This window comes from Saccoglossus kowalevskii, chromosome 5 (assembly GCF_978046115.1).
Source record: "Saccoglossus kowalevskii chromosome 5, keSacKowa6.1, whole genome shotgun sequence".
Lineage (NCBI taxonomy): Eukaryota > Metazoa > Hemichordata > Enteropneusta > Harrimaniidae > Saccoglossus > Saccoglossus kowalevskii.
Window position 1 is genome coordinate 876,593 of NC_140645.1, and position 27,690 is coordinate 904,282.

Below are 27,690 nucleotides of genomic sequence, written 5' to 3' on the forward strand. Positions count from 1 at the left end.
ACTTATCGTCAAGAAATAGTTTAAGTTGTTTTTGAAGTACGCCATGTCTAAATTGTTGTCTCCGAATAGAACTGACAACGTCTCCGAAATGTGTTGACTGAATCGATGTCAACCAAGCGTGTTCCGCGTCGTATATCTCCTGTGTTGAGAGAGCAAGTCTACTTGACAAATTACTCGGAGTGTGGTTCAATTTGGATTTGAGTTTCGAAATGAAACGAAATATATAAGCAGTTGCTTTCAACAGACGATGTAGATCGTTGAAACGGCGAATATCGATAATCTTTTCAAGACTAGGTTCTGAGTTTGATTCAGTTGCGTGAATAATCTCCTTCGGTGCGATGTTTGGCTCATTGTGAAGTTCAAAATGGTGGCCGAGTAAATTGTCAGATTCAGAGGCGACATGTAACGAAACGATCTGATCATTAATTTTGGAGTTTTGTAGCTCAGGAGGTTCGCGGTTTGTATCGATGATATCTCCTGACACTGTTTCAGCAGTTTTTATGAAATCTTCTGCTGATTTATGGAAATGAGGACTAATTTCGTTCTCCGAATTGACATGTCCTCTGGATTGACTTGGGGGCGTACAAAGTAGCGGTCGATCGCTAACGGTGTCACTCGTACCAGTGGTCGGACACTGGGCACATTTCTCGGACACTTTTGGGGTCGAAATATTATTTTCAATTTTGGATTTTTCGGTATATTCTTTGTATTGTTGTTCATGTGTAATGTTGAGTGCATGTTGTCTTGTAATCGTATCTTTAACACCCACTGACTCCAGGTCCCAGTAACTAGCAATCATTTTATCCATTACACTGCCATGTGCTCGGATAGAAGCAATGGTGAATGAATTTGTTTTGTTTGTCCTGTTGTGTGTAGTGAAAGGCCCTGACAATAGGTACCCAAAGACAGTCGGTATAGCGTTTGGTTTGCCCCTAACTATGCGTGAGTTGTGTGTAACAAAATCCCAATAGTGATCGGCGCCTATCAAAATATCGATGTTTAATGTGGATCGATTTGACGGCGGATAGGCCAACGATAGACCTCTCAAATGTGGCAAACGTGCAATATCGTAAGTTACAGTGTTCTCCAATCCCTCGGAAATACAGTCGACCATCAGTACATCGATCAGGGATTTAATGCCATCTTTGCTTTGTAGTGACAGCGTGGTTCTCGGTATGGACTGCACACCGGAACGCGGATTGGAGAACGAATTCAGACTCAATAATTCGTTATAATTTGGGATTACACCTAGTTTACGTGCGAAAGAGTTTGTGACAAAGCTTCTATCACTGCCATTGTCAAATAGGAGGGTAGCAACACATTTAGTACCTCGAAAATGCGTACTAACTCGTGCGGTTTGAAGCATTGCGCGTCGCGGACTGTCAGAGTTAATTTTTGAGTCACTACCGGTAAAACGCGATTGTTCACCAGTATTTGCTGAATGTGAAAAATGCGAGTTTGCCCTGCTAGAATTCGTTGAATTTGTTTGCGCAGTTCCAGATTTATCAAAATGAATCGACGTATGATGTTTACTCTTACAAACACGGCAAGTGAAATGAGACTTACATTGAGACAACATGTGCTTTCCCAAACAATTAAAGCATCGTTTATTTTGGGTAATAAATTCGACTCGATCCTTTCTAGTTGAAATATTTGTACAATTTGTGGTGTAATGCTTGCCTTTGCAGTATATGCAATGTGGGGTTCTGTCACCAATTTGTGTTCTACCATGAGTGTGATCAGTTTGTGTGACATGGTTTTGTTTCTGTTGATCAGAATATGTGGTACCACTGTAAGATTTGTCAGTATTATTGTAATTACGACGCCCATATCGTTTGGACTTGAACTGTGTTGAGTCATGTGTACTCTGGGTGAAAGCATGTATTGCTGAAGGGTTTGTGTCGTAATCTACCTGACCTATGGCGAGGATTTTAACCTCGTGTAACATGTGCTGACTGAGTGTGACTAATGTCCATTCCCCGCTTGGGTTGGATCGCGCTAAACTTTGTTGAAATTGAACTGGGAATGTATCCAGTATCATGGGTATGAGGAGTTTCTCATAGCCCGCCTCTGGTACACCTAATAAACGAAGTGCCCTGATGTGCTTTTTCAGGGTATCATGATATTTCCGTAAAGAATTGGCATCATAATTGGGTGCGTCTGCTGTGCGTAATGCACGCATGTGAGCAGCGATAATTTGATGTGGCTGGCCGAATCGTTCGGTCAAAAGCTGGAGTGCCAAACTGTAATTTACTATAGTAAGATCTAAGCCGGTTATTACTTCTAGAGCTTCCCCCTCTAACGACCTTTTCAAATAAGCAAATTTGATTATAGGACTAAGTTGTGGATTTAAACCTACAGCAGCATTGAACATATCCCAAAATTCAGCCCACCCCGTATACTCGCCTGAATAGACGGGCAAATCAATACGTGGCAATTGAACAGAATTAAATTTTGTGTATTGTGGATTCATACCTGAAATATGAGCTGTTGGAATTGAATTGTTCAAAAAGTTATTTTGTGTAACTTCTACTTGAGGCACTGGTGCATTAGCGGGTTGATCGAACTGTTGTACAGGTGGTTGAAACGCGACTTGAAACGTCGGTACTGGGGGCGCGACTTGAGGTGTCGACGGCGGTACGACTTGAGGTGTCGGCGGCAGCACGATTTGAGGTGTCGGCGGCAGTGCGACTTGAGGTGTCGGCGGCAGTGCGACTTGAGGTGTCGGCGGTACGACTTGAGGTGTCGGCGGCGGTATGACTTGAGGTGTCGGCGGCAGTGCGACTTGAGGTGTCGGCGGCAGTGCGACTTGAGGTGTCGGCGGCGGTACGACTTGAGGTGTCGGCGGCGGTACGACTTGAGGTGTCGGCGGCGGTACGACTTGAGGTGTCGGCGGCGGTACGACTTGAGGTGTCGGCGGTGGTACGACTTGAGGTGTCGGCGGCAGTGCGACTTGAGGTGTCGGCGGCGGTACGAGCTGTTGGACCGGTGCTTGTTGATCATCTGGAGGGATTGGTTGTTGATTTACTTCGTGTTGACCAAGTTGTGGGACTGGATGTAATTCTTGCTTCGCTGGCTTGTTTACTGTCAGGAATAAATTGATCGAACTAAACCTCTCTAGTAATTTGAGTTCGATTTCTTCAGTTTCCGTAAACTCTGCGTCCAGAACATCGGCGTAATTTCTGACTTCATCGCAGGCCTTTTGTAAGTTTGAGATACGATTGTCAAGTGCTAGTATGCTTACTTTGATCAGCCGATATACTTCAGATTTGTTGTCAGTGACTTCAAAGTCTTGGATTCTATCCTCAGCAAGTGTCAACGCGATATTTAATTGAGTCACAACTTTGTTCAGTCTATCTATTGCTTTGTTCAGGATTCTTCGAGGCATGATGAATCAGTATTGAATATCCTGGTCTCGGCACCAAATTTATGTGGTGGATAAGTTTATATCGCAAAACTAGGCGTTGGGGTGTTCTTTTCGTCACATAAAACGAACTGACTAATCATGCGGAATTGTTATTGAAACGGACATCGATTGCGTTGTGTTTTCTTGAGTTGAACAGACGTGAGATATAATTCAAATTGGTTTATTTGTACTCAACATGAACATCAATACGTTGTACAGCAAATACTTCTTGGTATAAAATATAGATCGTTAAATAATAGCTCCATGAGGAGTTGACATCGTAGAGAGCATAGAAAAGAGGGTGTGCATAACGAGCATCAAGTTGCGAAGCTACCATAGAAGGAATTACAGCGACGGCCTGAATCGGACTTCTCACGACAGCGCTTTGCCTGGTTAATGTAATTGTCAACATTAGAGCGGCATTTGTCTCGGTGACAGCTAATCGGAGAAGAGCCAAACACGTGTTTGTACTCTAGAATATATCATGTCAAAACGTTCCGAAAATAAAACAACGCTAATGATTGGCGCATACAAACGAAACATAGCGCTGTCATTCCATATTAGGAGTGACACGCGACTAACACGAGGCAGAACTTTGGTGGGAATCTTGGGCGGTAAACAGACAAGTACCACGTGAACGCAATGGGAAACAATGTAGCGAACGTTTGGATATAGCGTCACGGTTGCTACAGAAACCGATCTAGTCTCTCAGGACTCAACTCGTGGTTATCAAAACAATGTCTGAAATTACAAACTAGCTTGGAGAACATCATACAGAAAGTAAAATTTGTTCATGTTAGATAACTGCGCGCGACACAAACGCCTACCCGGCAAAACACCGAACCCCGCACGCAGTCTAAGCACACGTAGCATTTTGAATGCGGGTTCCATGCTGGCAAATTATGATCACAACCACTACACAGTCACCTCGTAAATTGAGGGGACAAAACCGGCGGCGATGAGCCTCTGGCGTGCCTGCCCTAGCTTCTATGCATTTCTAAAAACACATTGGTAACAGTCCCCGTTAGTTATCGAATTTAAGATGTATAGTTTTGTTTATACATGTAGTAATATAGCTGGAACATAAACATGTCAGGAATATGACGATTATTTAACATTAAAATGATTGACATTTGTATCTGATCGTCAAACGAGTATTGAGAGATATTGCTCTGGAACAGCATTAATTAAAACAAAATCAGCCATTTTGAAAACATGTATTTTTTCCCTGCATGCATAGTATGCATGTTGAATTTGAAATTTACCTGCACTAACTTGTTGTGAAATGCACCATTTTTAAAGTTTAAATAACATTTATGGGTTCTCAATTGATGCAATCATGAAAGAATTTGATTTTTTTTAGTTGTCTCACAATCTTGGTTGAACTTAATTTAGGCTTAGTGAATATAATGAGAAAATGTTGTGTTAACTTCTACTTGCACAGCGTGCACATTATATTTTGAGTTTACTTGCACGAGCTAATAATCTATGTGCATAGTGCAGTGTGCACCAGGGTATTTCGATCCCTGTTAATATACAAAATTTGAACATAATCAGTCAAAGCATGTCAGAGATATGGCACTAGAACCACATTCATTAAAACAAAACATTTTTATTCTTATCTGAAAAACAAAATGATGTGCATGAAGGGTCCTATAATGTCCAACATATATACCAAGTTTAAACAAAATCCATTCATTTTTAGCACAAAAATGGCTGCCATTCGGCACAAAGAAAACGAACAAGGCAATATGGCTACACCTCGTTGTCTCGGCCCATGGTTTGTGACATGAAAGGAAATTTTGAGATCATGGGGCTTCCCATGACCTAGATTTGTTTCTCCGTCATTGGCTGAATCGCAGATTAATGCTTACAGTTCAAAATGGTCATTGTGACTGACCGGAGTCTATGGTGGGTAATTGAATTGACAAATATGTATCTTTCAATGGAACATCCAAACTAAACAGCCTCTTTTTTGCTTGAGCCAAACTTAACTTGCAAAGTCTAGATTTTTTTTTTCTGATATAATTTGTTTAGTTAAATTTACGGTCTTTTAGCGGGGACATGCATTCCTGCCTGATTGCAAAATAATACTGCCCAAGTCCCGGCACAGTACTTCATGCTATAACTATGTGATACCATAGCTGTCACAAGGTTCCAATATACATATGTAATTTCAGATCATAGTAATGTAATTATTATGAAATTAATTCCATGAAGCATGCAAATTTGCAATGATAAATATAACCTGGGCAGAATAATCCCAGCAACGAATTGTGTTGAGTATGTGGGACGTCGATTCCCTACTCAAAGTGAAATGCACGTACGTCTGCTATTTTTAAGTGAAGTAATAAAGACGCCACCAATGTCAACGAACCAACTAATTGCTTACTGAAGAGGATCTACATGCTAATTGTCTGTTATGCTAATTCATGCAAGGTATTTAATAAATGGAAAATTTATTGTCAACGTCTTTCCTGCCACGCAGTTGCTGAGTGTGCACATCATTCGTGCGTCAGAAGGCCCAGCTCTTTTATCCTTTTTTAAGAAATCGCCATGGATGCAGTTTTCTAGTGGATGTCACCAATGGTTTTGCGAGCTGAGTAAATTTCCTGGGAACAATAATCTAAACCACCTTGCCAAGAAGCCTTTGGTTCGTCGAGTGTAACAGGTTCAATGCTCCGTTGCCAGCTGGAATAGGGCGTGTCCATCTCCACTTCGACAGCGTGCACAGCAGGTCTACGCTTCCACATAAACTGTACTGTCGACATGGTATGCATAATTATTTTAGAATTATTTTAGAGTCGTAGTGTTATTTTGTTCAATGCTTTGTTGGGTTTCATACTTTTGCCAACTCTGGTATGAACGGTTCACTTGGTTGAAACACCAAATAGTTTTGTTAAACTCTACATATTTTTCTTACTTTTGGCTCTACATACTCCAGTCACTTGTCACTCTTGACTGGAACTTGAAGCCGTGTGTATATATCAGTTGTTCCGTATATGCCCTCTTTGTATTATTCCCCCCTTTATTTATAGTTGTGTTATTAAATATTGAGTTGAAAGTTAATACATCTTCGCGTTGTCATTGCAAGCGTGTGTGTCGAATTCGTGTACATTTCCAAACCTGGTCACTCCAACAATGGGTAAAGAACCCACAACACAAGGCAAGGTCTTTTGGTCCTCCTTTGGCTACCATTATTATTTAACTGAAAACAAGCCTTGTGACAATAGCATCAATCAGGCATATCACATCTGCCAATGAATAACTCTAGGTCAAACTCGCATAGTGCATCTTTTTTCAGCGGCATGGATGAGGTGGCCACGCCACCTATCCTGAAACGGTCGACTGTTTCCGGATTTCCGACTCTCGCCAAAAGTGCGCCACCAAATGCCAAAATGTGAGAGGAAGTTATACCCCTGAGCCGTAATAACACTGGTCATTCAGTATACTTTTAAACAATATACATTTTTCAGTCGGCGTTTTTTGTTTTTTTTTCTTTCTTTTTTTGTCTATTTTCTTTTTTTTTTGAGAGAGAGAGTTTTTAGATGTTGTGTTGTGGGCAGTTGCAGTGAAACGTATAGTCATAGTGTAAGTATTCACACGTTTCTAATCGATCCGAAGGTGCAACATCAGTGGACGAAAGCCACTTAACCTCAGATTCATTTTTTGGAAAAACTGTCCTCGTCTATGAAAAAAACAACTAGGTTTAAAGCGAAACGCCGACAACATAAACCTGGCACAACACTTTTGAAAGAAATAGATTCCTGACCATGATCAACGAGGCAGATTTCAGAAGAGAGAGAGACGTCCAGCAAGTGTTTCAAATTAGTTGACTTTTTTGCGATCCTGATTATCGTTTTATAGAAACCATTTAGTCCCTGTTAAGTAAAAGGTAGCAATAATTTTGACAGTGACACGAAAACGAAGCGTCGGACAAACAGGAAATTACACAGCCTTACACACTGCTAATTGTTTTCATTTTCGAAGGCTAAAAGTTTCTGAATTGTTTGGTGATTGGTGTTGAATGTCGAATTCACACCTCTGTTCTTTTTTACCTCCATGTTTGCAGCTTGATCTGCGTAATAATTTCTGAAATAAGAATCCGGGCTTGGTCTATGTGTTTCCACCAAATGTAGTTTTAATATGATGTTATAATTATGACAATCACGCCATGGATCACGCTAACTCGAATCCACTCTGAATTTATCTGTATGTGTGTCGATCTCGATTATTTTTGTTATCCAATTAAACGCCGCTTTTAACGCACTTGCCCTCGTCGTGACCCGACGCGTTCACCTATTTCAACAAAATGTCAATTTATTTCCATGCGGCTGTCATTTATTTAGTAACTGTGATTTGTCGTTTTTTAAATTACTTTATAGTGATCACTATAGTCTAATGTTCAGAATGTCAAAATATGTCCTCTTTTATTTTAATTTTGAAAGTTTCACTCAGACGATCAATGAAATAAAACAGTGTAGTGACGTGCCTAGTAACCTGCTAAATAACGAGATATTTTCGACATCAAATTCTATTTTGTCCAGCGACAGTGTACAAACGTGCGCCGCTGACGATCACGGTGGCCAGCTACACCAGAACGAACATATTTCGCATCTAACTCAACCCCATGCAACAAAAATTGATACTATGTGTTCATTATGGTCCATTCCTTCGACGAACAAGTACATAAGTGAATATTTAGTCAAAGACGTGAAAACTGCAGAAGAAATTTGCCTTATTTACACGTATCGGCAATGCAAGCTGCCATGCGACTTCCCCTTCTGACGTCACAAGGGGAATTTCTGTATGCAAATAAGAAGCTAATGAGGAGCCTCGTTTTAAAATACACAAAAATAAAACTGCCGCGGATTGAGTTCAAAACACATTTTTTCACTTAAAAAAATAATTCATGCTTAGAAACATAAAATAATAATATTTATGTATAAATGGATAATTTTAGGCGTGAAAATAGCAGCCATTTCACAGGCACTTGAAGGGATAACGTCAAAAGATCGATGTCGGATAAAAAACTTATTTGGTTTAGTTTGGTGTGGGAGAGGGGGGTTTGACCTCAAAAAGTTTCCATCCTACAAAAAAATCTTGGAGTATTTGTAGTTTTTTTTCTATCCAATCATGGACAAAAATAACAGAAAAAAAAACAAAAAAACATCCAAGACAAGAGAATGGTTTGGTAAGAGTGTAAATATGTGCGTCAAATGAGGTCCTATCTTTGTAAATTAAGTGTACTCCTTAAAAAGAAGGTAAAAATAAAACTTGTTTTTCTCTGTTCTTGGTGCATTTGTAAAGTCTTTTTACACCCACCTGACAACCAACTGCTATGCCATACTACTGTCCGATTATCAATTTGTATTTAATGGTGAATGTAGTTTTAGGCCATGATCAATATTTATCAATTAAGTTTCAGTAGGGAATGGGGGGGGGGGGGACTAAATGAATTAAGTTTTTTATCCTACATTGAACTTTTGATGTTGTCCCTTACCCGATTGGCTTATCCACTCACCTACAGGTATTCCTAATAAATCAGCCTGTAGCTGCATTAGAAGGTTGTTTGCTGTCATGCCACCATCCACCTGTACTTTCTGCATTGGTATTCCACAGTCTTCATTCATAGCATCTAATATCTGAAACCAACCAAATAATATCACATGATAACATGCGGTATATATTCAGGGCTGAAACCAACACACCAAAGTATATATTCAGGGATGAAACCAAACATACCAAAGTATATATTCAGGGATGAAACCAAACACACCAAAGTATATATTCAGGGATGAAACCAAACATACCAAAGTATATATTCAGGGATGAAACCAAACACACCAAAGTATATATTCAGAGCTGAAACCAAACACACCAAAGAATATATTCAGGGCTGAAACCAAACATACCAAAGAATATATTCAGGGCTGAAACCAAACATACCAAAGTATATATTCAGGGATGAAACCAAACATACCAAAGTATATATTCAGGGATGAAACCAAACATACCAAAGTATATATTCAGGGATGAAACCAAACACACCAAAGTATATATTCAGGGATGAAACCAAACACACCAAAGTATATATTCAGGGATGAAACCAAACACACCAAAGTATATATTCAGGGATGAAACCAAACACACCAAAGTATATATTCAGGGATGAAACCAAACATACCAAAGTATATATTCAGGGATGAAACCAAACATACCAAAGTATATATTCAGGGATGAAACCAAACATACCAAAGAATATATTCAGGGCTGAAACCAAACATACCAAAGTATATATTCAGGGCTGAAATCAAACATACCAAAGTATATATTCAGAGCTGAAACCAAACATACCAAAGTATATATTCAGAGCTGAAACCAAACATACCAAAGTATATATTCAGAGCTGAAACCAAACATACCAAAGTATATATTCAGGGATGAAACCAAACATACCAAAGTATATATTCAGAGCTGAAACCAAACACACCAAAGTATATATTCAGGGATGAAACCAAACACACCAAAGTATATATTCAGGGATGAAACCAAACATACCAAAGAATATATTCAGGGCTGAAACCAAACATACCAAAGTATATATTCAGGGATGAAACCAAACATACCAAAGTATATATTCAGGGATGAAACCAAACATACCAAAGTATATATTCAGGGATGAAACCAAACATACCAAAGAATATATTCAGGGCTGAAACCAAACATACCAAAGTATATATTCAGGGCTGAAATCAAACATACCAAAGTATATATTCAGAGCTGAAACCAAACATACCAAAGTATATATTCAGAGCTGAAACCAAACATACCAAAGTATATATTCAGAGCTGAAACCAAACATACCAAAGTATATATTCAGGGATGAAACCAAACATACCAAAGTATATATTCAGAGCTGAAACCAAACACACCAAAGTATATATTCAGGGATGAAACCAAACACACCAAAGTATATATTCAGGGATGAAACCAAACATACCAAAGAATATATTCAGGGCTGAAACCAAACATACCAAAGTATATATTCAAAGCTGAAACCAACACACCAAAGTATATATTCAGGGATGAAACCAAACATACCAAAGTATATATTCAGGGATGAAACCAAACATACTAAAGTATATATTCAGGGATGAAACCAAACATACCAAAGTATATATTCAGGGATGAAACCAAACACACCAAAGTATATATTCAGGGATGAAACCAAACACACCAAAGTATATATTCAGGGATGAAACCAAACATACCAAAGTATATATTCAAAGCTGAAACCAAACATACCAAAGTATATATTCAGGGATGAAACCAACACACCAAAGTATATATTCAGGGATGAAACCAACACACCAAAGTATATATTCAGGGATGAAACCAAACATACCAAAGTATATATTCAGGGATGAAACCAAACATACCAAAGTATATATTCAGGGATGAAACCAAACATACCAAAGTATATATTCAGGGATGAAACCAACATACCAAAGTATATATTCAAAGCTGAAACCAAACACACCAAAGTATATATTCAGAGATGAAACCAAACACACCAAAGTATATATTCAGGACTGAAACCAAACACACCAAAGTATATATTCAGGACTGAAACCAAATATACCAAAGTATATATTCAGGGATGAAACCAAACACACCAAAGTATATATTCAGGGATGAAACCAAACATACCAAAGTATATATTCAGGGATGAAACCAAACACACCAAAGTATATATTCAAAGATGAAACCAAACACACCAAAGTATATATTCAGGACTGAAACCAAACATACCAAAGTATATATTCAGGGATGAAACCAAACACACCAAAGTATATATTCAGGGATGAAACCAAACACACCAAAGTATATATTCAGGGATGAAACCAAACACACCAAAGTATATATTCAGGGATGAAACCAAACACACCAAAGTATATATTCAGAGCTGAAACCAAACATACCAAAGTATATATTCAGAGCTGAAACCAACACACCAAAGTATATATTCAGGACTGAAACCAAACATACCAAAGTATATATTCAGGACTGAAACCAAACATACCAAAGTATATATTCAGGGATGAAACCAACACACCAAAGTATATATTCAGAGCTGAAACCAACACACCAAAGTATATATTCAGGACTGAAACCAAACATACCAAAGTATATATTCAGGACTGAAACCAAACATACCAAAGTATATATTCAGGGATGAAACCAAACACACCAAAGTATATATTCAGGGATGAAACCAATACACCAAAGTATATATTCAGAGCTGAAACCAACACACCAAAGTATATATTCAGGACTGAAACCAAACATACCAAAGTATATATTCAGGACTGAAACCAAACATACCAAAGTATATATTCAGGGATGAAACCAAACACACCAAAGTATATATTCAGGGATGAAACCAAACACACCAAAGTATATATTCAGGGATGAAACCAAACACACCAAAGTATATATTCAGGGATGAAACCAAACATACCAAAGTATATATTCAGAGCTTTAACCAACACACCAAAGTATATATTCAAAGCTGAAACCAAACATACCAAAGTATATATTCAGGACTGAAACCAAACATACCAAAGTATATATTCAGGGATGAAACCAAACACACCAAAGTATATATTCAGGGATGAAACCAAACACACCAAAGTATATATTCAGGGATGAAACCAAACACACCAAAGTATATATTCAGGGATGAAACCAAACACACCAAAGTATATATTCAGAGCTGAAACCAAACATACCAAAGTATATATTCAGAGCTGAAACCAACACACCAAAGTATATATTCAGGACTGAAACCAAACATACCAAAGTATATATTCAGGACTGAAACCAAACATACCAAAGTATATATTCAGAGCTGAAACCAAACACACCAAAGTATATATTCAGGGATGAAACCAAACACACCAAAGTATATATTTAGGGATGAAACCAAACATACCAAAGTATATATTCAGGGATGAAACCAAACATACCAAAGTATATATTCAGGGATGAAACCAAACATACCAAAGTATATATTCAGAGCTGAAACCAACACACCAAAGTATATATTCAGAGCTGAAACCAACACACCAAAGTATATATTCAGGGATGAAACCAACACACCAAAGTATATATTCAGAGCTGAAACCAACACACCAAAGTATATATTCAGGGATGAAACCAAACATACCAAAGTATATATTCAGGACTGAAACCAAACATACCAAAGTATATATTCAGAGCTGAAACCAACACACCAAAGTATATATTCAGGGATGAAACCAAACACACCAAAGTATATATTTAGGGATGAAACCAAACATACCAAAGTATATATTCAGGGATGAAACCAAACATACCAAAGTATATATTCAGGGATGAAACCAAACATACCAAAGTATATATTCAGAGCTGAAACCAACACACCAAAGTATATATTCAGAGCTGAAACCAACACACCAAAGAATATATTCAGAGCTGAAACCAACACACCAAAGTATATATTCAGGACTGAAACCAAACATACCAAAGTATATATTCAGGGATGAAACCAAACATACCAAAGTATATATTCAGGGATGAAACCAAACATACCAAAGTATATATTCAGGACTGAAACCAAACATACCAAAGTATATATTCAGAGCTGAAACCAACACACCAAAGTATATATTCAGGGATGAAACCAAACACACCAAAGTATATATTTAGGGATGAAACCAAACATACCAAAGTATATATTCAGGGATGAAACCAAACATACCAAAGTATATATTCAGGGATGAAACCAAACATACCAAAGTATATATTCAGAGCTGAAACCAACACACCAAAGTATATATTCAAAGCTGAAACCAACACACCAAAGAATATATTCAGAGCTGAAACCAACACACCAAAGTATATATTCAGGGATGAAACCAAACATACCAAAGTATATATTCAAGACTGAAACCAAACATACCAAAGTATATATTCAAAGCTGAAACCAAACACACCAAAGTATATATTCAGGGATGAAACCAAACATACCAAAGTATATATTCAGAGCTGAAACCAACACACCAAAGTATATATTCAGAGCTGAAACCAACACACCAAAGTATATATTCAGGGATGAAACCAACATACCAAAGTATATATTCAAAGCTGAAACCAACACACCAAAGAATATATTCAGGGCTGAAACCAAACATACCAAAGTATATATTCAGGGATGAAACCAACACACCAAAGTATATATTCAAAGCTGAAACCAAACATACCAAAGTATATATTCAAAGCTGAAACCAACACACCAAAGAATATATTCAGAGCTGAAACCAACACACCAAAGTATATATTCAGGGATGAAACCAAACATACCAAAGTATATATTCAGGACTGAAACCAAACATACCAAAGTATATATTCAAAGCTGAAACCAAACACACCAAAGTATATATTCAGGGATGAAACCAAACATACCAAAGTATATATTCAGAGCTGAAACCAACACACCAAAGTATATATTCAGAGCTGAAACCAACACACCAAAGTATATATTCAGGGATGAAACCAACATACCAAAGTATATATTCAAAGCTGAAACCAACACACCAAAGAATATATTCAGGGCTGAAACCAAACATACCAAAGTATATATTCAGGGATGAAACCAACACACCAAAGTATATATTCAAAGCTGAAACCAAACATACCAAAGTATATATTCAGGGATAAAACCAAACATACCAAAGTATATATTCAGGGATGAAACCAAACATACCAAAGTATATATTTAGGGATGAAACCAAACATACCAAAGTATATATTCAGGGATGAAACCAAACATACCAAAGTATATATTCAGGGATGAAACCAACACACCAAAGTATATATTCAAAGCTGAAACCAAACATACCAAAGTATATATTCAGGGATAAAACCAAACATACCAAAGTATATATTCAGGGATGAAACCAAACATACCAAAGTATATATTCAGGGATGAAACCAACACACCAAAGTATATATTCAGAGCTGAAACCAACACACCAAAGTATATATTCAGAGCTGAAACCAAACATACCAAAGTATATATTCAAAGCTGAAACCAAACATACCAAAGTATATATTCAGGGATGAAACCAACATACCAAAGTATATATTCAGGGATGAAACCAACATACCAAAGTATATATTCAGGGATGAAACCAAACATACCAAAGTATTTATTCAGAGCTGAAACCAAACATACCAAAGTATATATTCAGGGATGAAACCAACACACCAAAGTATATATTCAGAGCTGAAACCAACACACCAAAGTATATATTCAAAGCTGAAACCAAACATACCAAAGTATATATTCAGGGATGAAACCAACACACCAAAGTATATATTCAGAGATGAAACCAAACACACCAAAGTATATATTCAAAGCTGAAACCAAACATACCAAAGTATATATTCAAAGCTGAAACCAAACATACCAAAGTAATATATTCAGAGATGAAACCAAACATACCAAAGTATATATTCAGAGATGAAACCAAACACACCAAAGTATATATTCAGAGATGAAACCAAACACACCAAAGTATATATTCAGAGATGAAACCAAACATACCAAAGTATATATTCAAAGCTGAAACCAACACACCAAAGTATATATTCAGGGATGAAACCAAACATACCAAAGTATATATTCAGGGATGAAACCAACACACCAAAGTATATATTCAGAGCTGAAACCAACACACCAAAGTATATATTCAGGGATGAAACCAAACATACCAAAGTATATATTCAGGGATGAAACCAAACACACCAAAGTATATATTCAGAGCTGAAACCAAACACACCAAAGTATATATTCAGGGATGAAACCAAACATACCAAAGAATATATTCAGGGCTGAAACCAAACATACCAAAGTATATATTCAGAGCTGAAACCAAACATACCAAAGTATATATTCAGGGATGAAACCAACACACCAAAGTATATATTCAGGACTGAAACCAAACATACCAAAGTATATATTCAGGGATGAAACCAAACATACTAAAGTATATATTCAGGGATGAAACCAAACATACCAAAGTATATATTCAGGGATGAAACCAAACACACCAAAGTATATATTCAGGGATGAAACCAAACACACCAAAGTATATATTCAGGGATGAAACCAAACATACCAAAGTATATATTCAAAGCTGAAACCAAACATACCAAAGTATATATTCAGGGATGAAACCAACACACCAAAGTATATATTCAGGGATGAAACCAACACACCAAAGTATATATTCAGGGATGAAACCAAACATACCAAAGTATATATTCAGGGATGAAACCAAACATACCAAAGTATATATTCAGGGATGAAACCAAACATACCAAAGTATATATTCAGGGATGAAACCAACATACCAAAGTATATATTCAAAGCTGAAACCAAACACACCAAAGTATATATTCAGAGATGAAACCAAACACACCAAAGTATATATTCAGGACTGAAACCAAACACACCAAAGTATATATTCAGGACTGAAACCAAATATACCAAAGTATATATTCAGGGATGAAACCAAACACACCAAAGTATATATTCAGGGATGAAACCAAACATACCAAAGTATATATTCAGGGATGAAACCAAACACACCAAAGTATATATTCAAAGATGAAACCAAACACACCAAAGTATATATTCAGGACTGAAACCAAACATACCAAAGTATATATTCAGGGATGAAACCAAACACACCAAAGTATATATTCAGGGATGAAACCAAACACACCAAAGTATATATTCAGGGATGAAACCAAACACACCAAAGTATATATTCAGGGATGAAACCAAACACACCAAAGTATATATTCAGAGCTGAAACCAAACATACCAAAGTATATATTCAGAGCTGAAACCAACACACCAAAGTATATATTCAGGACTGAAACCAAACATACCAAAGTATATATTCAGGACTGAAACCAAACATACCAAAGTATATATTCAGGGATGAAACCAACACACCAAAGTATATATTCAGAGCTGAAACCAACACACCAAAGTATATATTCAGGACTGAAACCAAACATACCAAAGTATATATTCAGGACTGAAACCAAACATACCAAAGTATATATTCAGGGATGAAACCAAACACACCAAAGTATATATTCAGGGATGAAACCAATACACCAAAGTATATATTCAGAGCTGAAACCAACACACCAAAGTATATATTCAGGACTGAAACCAAACATACCAAAGTATATATTCAGGACTGAAACCAAACATACCAAAGTATATATTCAGGGATGAAACCAAACACACCAAAGTATATATTCAGGGATGAAACCAAACACACCAAAGTATATATTCAGGGATGAAACCAAACATACCAAAGTATATATTCAGAGCTTTAACCAACACACCAAAGTATATATTCAAAGCTGAAACCAAACATACCAAAGTATATATTCAGGACTGAAACCAAACATACCAAAGTATATATTCAGGGATGAAACCAAACACACCAAAGTATATATTCAGGGATGAAACCAAACACACCAAAGTATATATTCAGGGATGAAACCAAACACACCAAAGTATATATTCAGGGATGAAACCAAACACACCAAAGTATATATTCAGAGCTGAAACCAAACATACCAAAGTATATATTCAGAGCTGAAACCAACACACCAAAGTATATATTCAGGACTGAAACCAAACATACCAAAGTATATATTCAGGACTGAAACCAAACATACCAAAGTATATATTCAGAGCTGAAACCAAACACACCAAAGTATATATTCAGGGATGAAACCAAACACACCAAAGTATATATTTAGGGATGAAACCAAACATACCAAAGTATATATTCAGGGATGAAACCAAACATACCAAAGTATATATTCAGGGATGAAACCAAACATACCAAAGTATATATTCAGAGCTGAAACCAACACACCAAAGTATATATTCAGAGCTGAAACCAACACACCAAAGTATATATTCAGGGATGAAACCAACACACCAAAGTATATATTCAGAGCTGAAACCAACACACCAAAGTATATATTCAGGAATGAAACCAAACATACCAAAGTATATATTCAGGACTGAAACCAAACATACCAAAGTATATATTCAGAGCTGAAACCAACACACCAAAGTATATATTCAGGGATGAAACCAAACACACCAAAGTATATATTCAGGGATGAAACCAAACATACCAAAGTATATATTCAGAGCTTTAACCAACACACCAAAGTATATATTCAAAGCTGAAACCAAACATACCAAAGTATATATTCAGGACTGAAACCAAACATACCAAAGTATATATTCAGGGATGAAACCAAACACACCAAAGTATATATTCAGGGATGAAACCAAACACACCAAAGTATATATTCAGGGATGAAACCAAACACACCAAAGTATATATTCAGGGATGAAACCAAACACACCAAAGTATATATTCAGAGCTGAAACCAAACATACCAAAGTATATATTCAGAGCTGAAACCAACACACCAAAGTATATATTTAGGGATGAAACCAAACATACCAAAGTATATATTCAGGGATGAAACCAAACATACCAAAGTATATATTCAGGGATGAAACCAAACATACCAAAGTATATATTCAGAGCTGAAACCAACACACCAAAGTATATATTCAGAGCTGAAACCAACACACCAAAGAATATATTCAGAGCTGAAACCAACACACCAAAGTATATATTCAGGACTGAAACCAAACATACCAAAGTATATATTCAGGGATGAAACCAAACATACCAAAGTATATATTCAGGGATGAAACCAAACATACCAAAGTATATATTCAGGACTGAAACCAAACATACCAAAGTATATATTCAGAGCTGAAACCAACACACCAAAGTATATATTCAGGGATGAAACCAAACACACCAAAGTATATATTTAGGGATGAAACCAAACATACCAAAGTATCGATTCAGGGATGAAACCAAACATACCAAAGTATATATTCAGGGATGAAACCAAACATACCAAAGTATATATTCAGAGCTGAAACCAACACACCAAAGTATATATTCAAAGCTGAAACCAACACACCAAAGAATATATTCAGAGCTGAAACCAACACACCAAAGTATATATTCAGGGATGAAACCAAACATACCAAAGTATATATTCAAGACTGAAACCAAACATACCAAAGTATATATTCAAAGCTGAAACCAAACACACCTAAGTATATATTCAGGGATGAAACCAAACATACCAAAGTATATATTCAGGGATGAAACCAAACATACCAAAGTATATATTCAGAGCTGAAACCAACACACCAAAGTATATATTCAGGGATGAAACCAACATACCAAAGTATATATTCAAAGCTGAAACCAACACACCAAAGAATATATTCAGGGCTGAAACCAAACATACCAAAGTATATATTCAGGGATGAAACCAACACACCAAAGTATATATTCAAAGCTGAAACCAAACATACCAAAGTATATATTCAAAGCTGAAACCAACACACCAAAGAATATATTCAGAGCTGAAACCAACACACCAAAGTATATATTCAGGGATGAAACCAAACATACCAAAGTATATATTCAGGACTGAAACCAAACATACCAAAGTATATATTCAAAGCTGAAACCAAACACACCAAAGTATATATTCAGGGATGAAACCAAACATACCAAAGTATATATTCAGAGCTGAAACCAACACACCAAAGTATATATTCAGAGCTGAAACCAACACACCAAAGTATATATTCAGGGATGAAACCAACATACCAAAGTATATATTCAAAGCTGAAACCAACACACCAAAGAATATATTCAGGGCTGAAACCAAACATACCAAAGTATATATTCAGGGATGAAACCAACACACCAAAGTATATATTCAAAGCTGAAACCAAACATACCAAAGTATATATTCAGGGATAAAACCAAACATACCAAAGTATATATTCAGGGATGAAACCAAACATACCAAAGTATATATTTAGGGATGAAACCAAACATACCAAAGTATATATTCAGGGATGAAACCAAACATACCAAAGTATATATTCAGGGATGAAACCAACACACCAAAGTATATATTCAAAGCTGAAACCAAACATACCAAAGTATATATTCAGGGATAAAACCAAACATACCAAAGTATATATTCAGGGATGAAACCAAACATACCAAAGTATATATTCAGGGATGAAACCAACACACCAAAGTATATATTCAGAGCTGAAACCAACACACCAAAGTATATATTCAGAGCTGAAACCAAACATACCAAAGTATATATTCAAAGCTGAAACCAAACATACCAAAGTATATATTCAGGGATGAAACCAACATACCAAAGTATATATTCAGGGATGAAACCAACATACCAAAGTATATATTCAGGGATGAAACCAAACATACCAAAGTATTTATTCAGAGCTGAAACCAAACATACCAAAGTATATATTCAGGGATGAAACCAACACACCAAAGTATATATTCAGAGCTGAAACCAACACACCAAAGTATATATTCAAAGCTGAAACCAAACATACCAAAGTATATATTCAGGGATGAAACCAACACACCAAAGTATATATTCAGAGATGAAACCAAACACACCAAAGTATATATTCAAAGCTGAAACCAAACATACCAAAGTATATATTCAAAGCTGAAACCAAACATACCAAAGTAATATATTCAGAGATGAAACCAAACATACCAAAGTATATATTCAGAGATGAAACCAAACACACCAAAGTATATATTCAGAGATGAAACCAAACACACCAAAGTATATATTCAGAGATGAAACCAAACATACCAAAGTATATATTCAAAGCTGAAACCAACACACCAAAGTATATATTCAGGGATGAAACCAAACATACCAAAGTATATATTCAGGGATGAAACCAACACACCAAAGTATATATTCAGAGCTGAAACCAACACACCAAAGTATATATTCAGGGATGAAACCAAACATACCAAAGTATATATTCAGGGATGAAACCAAACACACCAAAGTATATATTCAGAGCTGAAACCAAACACACCAAAGTATATATTCAGGGATGAAACCAAACATACCAAAGAATATATTCAGGGCTGAAACCAAACATACCAAAGTATATATTCAGAGCTGAAACCAAACATACCAAAGTATATATTCAGGGATGAAACCAACACACCAAAGTATATATTCAGGACTGAAACCAAACATACCAAAGTATATATTCAGGGATGAAACCAAACACACCAAAGTATATATTCAGGGATGAAACCAAACATACCAAAGTATATATTCAGGGATGAAACCAACAAACCAAAGTATATATTCAGGGATGAAACCAACATACCAAAGTATATATACAGGGATGAAACCAAACATACTAAAGTATTTATTCAGGGCTGAAACCAACACACCAAAGTATATATTCAGGGATGAAACCAACACACCAAAGTATATATTCAGGGATGAAACCAAACATACCAAAGTATATATTCAAAGCTGAAACCAACACACCAAAGTATATATTCAGGGATGAAACCAAACATACCAAACTTTATATTCAGAGATGAAACCAAACATACTAAAGTATATATTCAGGGATGAAACCAACACACCAAAGTATAAATTCAGGGATGAAACCAACACACCAAAGTATATATTCAGGGATGAAACCAACATACCAAAGTATATATTCAGGGATGAAACCAACACACCAAAGTATATATTCAGAGATGAAACCAACACACCAAAGTATATATTCAGGGATGAAACCAAACATACCAAAGTATATATTTAGGGATGAAACCAAACATACCAAAGTATATATTCAGGGATGAAACCAAACATACCAAAGTATATATTCAGGGATGAAACCAACACACCAAAGTATATATTCAAAGCTGAAACCAAACATACCAAAGTATATATTCAGGGATAAAACCAAACATACCAAAGTATATATTCAGGGATGAAACCAAACATACCAAAGTATATATTCAGGGATGAAACCAACACACCAAAGTATATATTCAGAGCTGAAACCAACACACCAAAGTATATATTCAGAGCTGAAACCAAACATACCAAAGTATATATTCAAAGCTGAAACCAAACATACCAAAGTATATATTCAAAGCTGAAACCAAACATACCAAAGTATATATTCAGAGCTGAAACCAAACATACCAAAGTATATATTCAAAGCTGAAACCAAACATACCAAAGTATATATTCAAAGCTGAAACCAAACATACCAAAGTATATATTCAGGGATGAAACCAACATACCAAAGTATATATTCAGGGATGAAACCAACATACCAAAGTATATATTCAGGGATGAAACCAAACATACCAAAGTATTTATTCAGAGCTGAAACCAAACATACCAAAGTATATATTCAGGGATGAAACCAACACACCAAAGTATATATTCAGAGCTGAAACCAACACACCAAAGTATATATTCAAAGCTGAAACCAAACATACCAAAGTATATATTCAGGGATGAAACCAACACACCAAAGTATATATTCAGAGATGAAACCAAACACACCAAAGTATATATTCAAAGCTGAAACCAAACATACCAAAGTATATATTCAAAGCTGAAACCAAACATACCAAAGTAATATATTCAGAGATGAAACCAAACATACCAAAGTATATATTCAGAGATGAAACCAAACACACCAAAGTATATATTCAGAGATGAAACCAAACACACCAAAGTATATATTCAGAGATGAAACCAAACATACCAAAGTATATATTCAAAGCTGAAACCAACACACCAAAGTATATATTCAGGGATGAAACCAAACATACCAAAGTATATATTCAGGGATGAAACCAACACACCAAAGTATATATTCAGAGCTGAAACCAACACACCAAAGTATATATTCAGGGATGAAACCAAACATACCAAAGTATATATTCAGGGATGAAACCAAACACACCAAAGTATATATTCAGAGCTGAAACCAAACACACCAAAGTATATATTCAGGGATGAAACCAAACATACCAAAGAATATATTCAGGGCTGAAACCAAACATACCAAAGTATATATTCAGAGCTGAAACCAAACATACCAAAGTATATATTCAGGGATGAAACCAACACACCAAAGTATATATTCAGGACTGAAACCAAACATACCAAAGTATATATTCAGGGATGAAACCAAACACACCAAAGTATATATTCAGGGATGAAACCAAACATACCAAAGTATATATTCAGGGATGAAACCAACAAACCAAAGTATATATTCAGGGATGAAACCAACATACCAAAGTATATATACAGGGATGAAACCAAACATACTAAAGTATTTATTCAGGGCTGAAACCAACACACCAAAGTATATATTCAGGGATGAAACCAACACACCAAAGTATATATTCAGGGATGAAACCAAACATACCAAAGTATATATTCAAAGCTGAAACCAACACACCAAAGTATATATTCAGGGATGAAACCAAACATACCAAACTTTATATTCAGAGATGAAACCAAACATACTAAAGTATATATTCAGGGATGAAACCAACACACCAAAGTATAAATTCAGGGATGAAACCAACACACCAAAGTATATATTCAGGGATGAAACCAACATACCAAAGTATATATTCAGGGATGAAACCAACACACCAAAGTATATATTCAGAGATGAAACCAACACACCAAAGTATATATTCAGGGATGACACCAACACACCAAAGTATATATTCAGGGATGAAACCAAACATACCAAAGTATATATTCAAACCTTTATCTTTGGTATCATACAGCCATATTTTTACATTTACCAAATAAGTGTCAACATTTTTAATATTTCCTTAATGATCAAAATAATATTGAAAGAAAGGTTAGAAAGAAGTGCTGTGTGGTGAAGCTTTCAATTAAAGAAAGGTAAAAACAGTTGTATGGTGGCAACATACACATATGGTGAACTGTATTCATTTTTATGTATTTCACATATGGAAGTCAAACACCTACCTCTCTTGTTTGGAATGCAACAGCTTCTAATGCTGCTCTTGCTATATGTGCTTTAGTGGTAAACTGTGTCAATCCACATATAATACTGTTAGATAAAAAAAAGCAAAATTCTAGTTTTATATTTAAAATTTAATTACTGGATTTGGCAGATACCTCGCTCATGGGCAGGGTTTCCAATGTGAAATGCAGGAGACATTTTAGTTCGCTCATTTCAGTATGTGGCACCATACTGAATGTAGCTCTGTGCATTTCATGTGGCACCATACTGAATGTAGCTCTGTGCATTTCATGTGGTACCATACTGAATGTAGCTCTGTACATTTCACACAACATCATACTGAATGTAGCTCTGTGCATTTCATGTGGCACCATACTGAATGTAGCTCTGTACATTTCACATGGTACCATAGTGAATGTAGCTCTGTACATTTCACATGACACCATACTGAATGTAGCTCTGTACATTTCATGTAGTACCATACTGAATGTACAATGTAGCTCTGCATAATTTCATGTGACACCACACTGAGCGAAGCTCTGCATTTTGTGTCGTCACACTGAATGTACTGTGCATTTCACATGACACCATACTGAATGTAGCTCAGTACATTTCATGTGGCACAATACTGAATGTAGCTCTGTAACATTTCACATGACACCGTACTGAATGTAGCTCAGTACATTTCATGTGGCATAATACTGAATGTAGCTCTGTACATTTCATGTGGTACCATACTGAATGTAGCTCTGTGCATTTCATGTGACACCATACTGAATGTAGCTCTGCATTTTATGTGTCATCACACTGAATGTAGCTCTGTACATTTCATGTGGTACCATACTGAATGTAGCTCTGTACCTTTCATATGGTACCATACTGAATGTAGCTCTGTACATTTCATGTAGTACCATACTGAATGTACAATGTAGCTCTGCATAATTTCATGTGACACCACACTGAGCGAAGCTCTGCATTTTATGTGTTGTCACACTGAATGTACTGTACATTTCACATGACACCATACTGAATGTAGCTCAGTACATTTCATGTGGCACAATACTGAATGTAGCTCTGTAACACTTCACATGACACCATACTGAATGTAGCTCAGTACATTTCATGTGGTACCATACTGAATGTAGCTCTGTGCATTTCATGTGACACCATACTGAATGTAGCTCTGCATTTTATGTGTCATCACACTGAATGTAGCTCTGTACATTTCATATGGTACCATACTGAGTGTAGCTGTGTGAATTTCATGTGACACCATACTGAATGTAGCTCTGTACATTTCACATGACACCATACTGAATGTAGCTCTGTAACATTTCACATGACACCATACTGAATGTAGCTCAGTACATTTCATGTGGCACAATACTGAATGTAGCTCTGTACATTTCATGTGGTACCATACTGAATGTAGCTCTGTACATTTCATATGGTACCATACTGAGTGTAGCTCTGTGAATTTCATGTGACACCATACTGAATGTAGCTCTGTGAATTTCATGTGACACCATACTGAATGTAGCTCTGTACATTTCATGTAGTACCATACTGAATGTAGCTCTGTGCATTTCATGTGACCACACTGAGCGAAGCTCTGCATTTTATGTGTCGTCACACTGAATGTACTGTGCATTTCACATGACACCATACTGAATGTAGCTCTGTAACATTTCACATGACACAATACTGAATGTAGCTCAGTACATTTCATGTGGCACAATACTGAATGTAGCTCTGTAACATTTCACATGACACCATACTGAATGTAGCTCAGTACATTTCATGTGGCACAATACTGAATGTAGCTCTGTAACATTTCACATGACACCGTACTGAATGTAGCTCAGTACATTTCATGTGGCATAATACTGAATGTAGCTCTGTACATTTCATGTGGTACCATACTGAATGTAGCTCTGTGCATTTCATGTGACACCATACTGAATGTAGCTCTGCATTTTATGTGTCATCACACTGAATGTAGCTCTGTACATTTCATGTGGTACCATACTGAATGTAGCTCTGTACCTTTCATATGGTACCATACTGAATGTAGCTCTGTACATTTCATGTAGTACCATACTGAATGTACAATGTAGCTCTGCATAATTTCATGTGACACCACACTGAGCGAAGCTCTGCATTTTATGTGTTGTCACACTGAATGTACTGTACATTTCACATGACACCATACTGAATGTAGCTCAGTACATTTCATGTGGCACAATACTGAATGTAGCTCTGTAACACTTCACATGACACCATACTGAATGTAGCTCAGTACATTTCATGTGGTACCATACTGAATGTAGCTCTGTGCATTTCATGTGACACCACACTGAGCGAAGCTCTGCATTTTATGTGTCATCACACTGAATGTAGCTCTGTACATTTCATATGGTACCATACTGAGTGTAGCTCTGTGAATTTCATGTGACACCATACTGAATGTAGCTCTGTACATTTCACATGACACCATACTGAATGTAGCTCTGTAACATTTCACATGACACCATACTGAATGTAGCTCAGTACATTTCATGTGGCACAATACTGAATGTAGCTCTGTACATTTCATGTGGTACCATACTGAATGTAGCTCTGTACATTTCATATGGTACCATACTGAGTGTAGCTCTGTGAATTTCATGTGACACCATACTGAATGTAGCTCTGTGAATTTCATGTGACACCATACTGAATGTAGCTCTGTACATTTCATGTAGTACCATACTGAATGTAGCTCTGTGCATTTCATGTGACACCACACTGAGCGAAGCTCTGCATTTTATGTGTCGTCACACTGAATGTACTGTGCATTTCACATGACACCATACTGAATGTAGCTCTGTAACATTTCACATGACACAATACTGAATGTAGCTCTGTAACATTTCACATGACACCATACTGAATGTAGCTCAGTACATTTCATGTGGCACAATACTGAATGTAGCTCTGTACATTTCATGTGGTACCATACTGAATGTAGCTCTGTGCATTTCATGTGACACCATACTGAATGTAGCTCTGTACATTTCACATGACACCATACTGAATGTAGCTCTGTACATTTCACATGACACCATACTGAATGTAGCTCTGTACATTTCATATGGTACCATACTGAATTTAGCTCTGTACATTTCATATGGTACCATACTGTGTAGCTCTGTGAATTTCATGTGACACCATACTGAATGTAGCTCTGTACATTTCACATGACACCATACTGAATGTAGCTCTGTACATTTCATGTGGTACCATACTGAATGTACAATGTAGCTCTGCATAATTTCATGTGACACTACACTGAGCGTAGCTCTGCATTTTATGTGTCGTCACACTGAATGTACTGTGCATTTCACATGACACCATACTGAATGTAGCTCAGTACATTTCACGTGGCACAATACTGAATGTAGCTCAGTACATTTCATGTAGCACCATACTGAATGTAGCTCAGTACATTTCACGTGGCACAATACTGAATGTAGCTCAGTACATTTCATATGGTACCATACTGTGTAGCTCTGTGAATTTCATGTGACCCCATACTGAATGTAGCTCTGTACATTTCACATGACACCATACTGAATGTAGCTCTGTACATTTCATGTGGTACCATACTGAATGTACAATGTAGCTCTGCATAATTTCATGTGACACTACACTGAGCGTAGCTCTGCATTTTATGTGTCGTCACACTGAATGTAGCTCAGTACATTTCACGTGGCACAATACTGAATGTAGCTCAGTACATTTCATGTAGCACCATACTGAATGTAGCTCAGTACATTTCACGTGGCACAATACTGAATGTAGCTCAGTACATTTCACGTGGCACAATACTGAATGTAGCTGTGAATTTCATGTTACCATAATGAATGTGGCTGTGCATTTCATGTGACACCATACTGAGTGTAGCTCTGCATTTTATGTGTCATCACACTAAATGTAACTGAATTTCATGTGGTACTATACTGAAAGTAGCTCTGTACATTTCACATGACACCATACTAAATGTGGCTCTGTGCAATTCATGTAGTACCATACCGAATGTAGCTCTGTACATTTCATGTGGTACTGTACTGAAAGTAGCCATGTACATTTCACATGACACCATAATGAATGTAGCTAGCATACAAATCGC

General features: G+C 36.5%; 1 protein-coding gene across 3 annotated transcripts in view; it reads right to left on the reverse strand.

Moving 5' to 3' along the window:
- LOC102805844 (glycerol kinase-like) overlaps nucleotides 1–27,690 on the reverse strand; it is a 119,066-nt gene that overhangs the window by 23,029 nt on the left and 68,347 nt on the right. For all 3 annotated transcript variants that reach the window (XM_085499032.1, XM_085499030.1, XM_085499031.1), the window contains exons 11-12: nucleotides 23,522–23,606; nucleotides 8,931–9,051 (exon numbers count right to left, since the gene is read on the reverse strand). In XM_085499032.1, coding sequence (XP_085355158.1) covers nucleotides 8,931–9,051; nucleotides 23,522–23,606 — 206 coding nt within the window. The remainder of the gene's footprint in view (nucleotides 1–8,930; nucleotides 9,052–23,521; nucleotides 23,607–27,690) is intronic.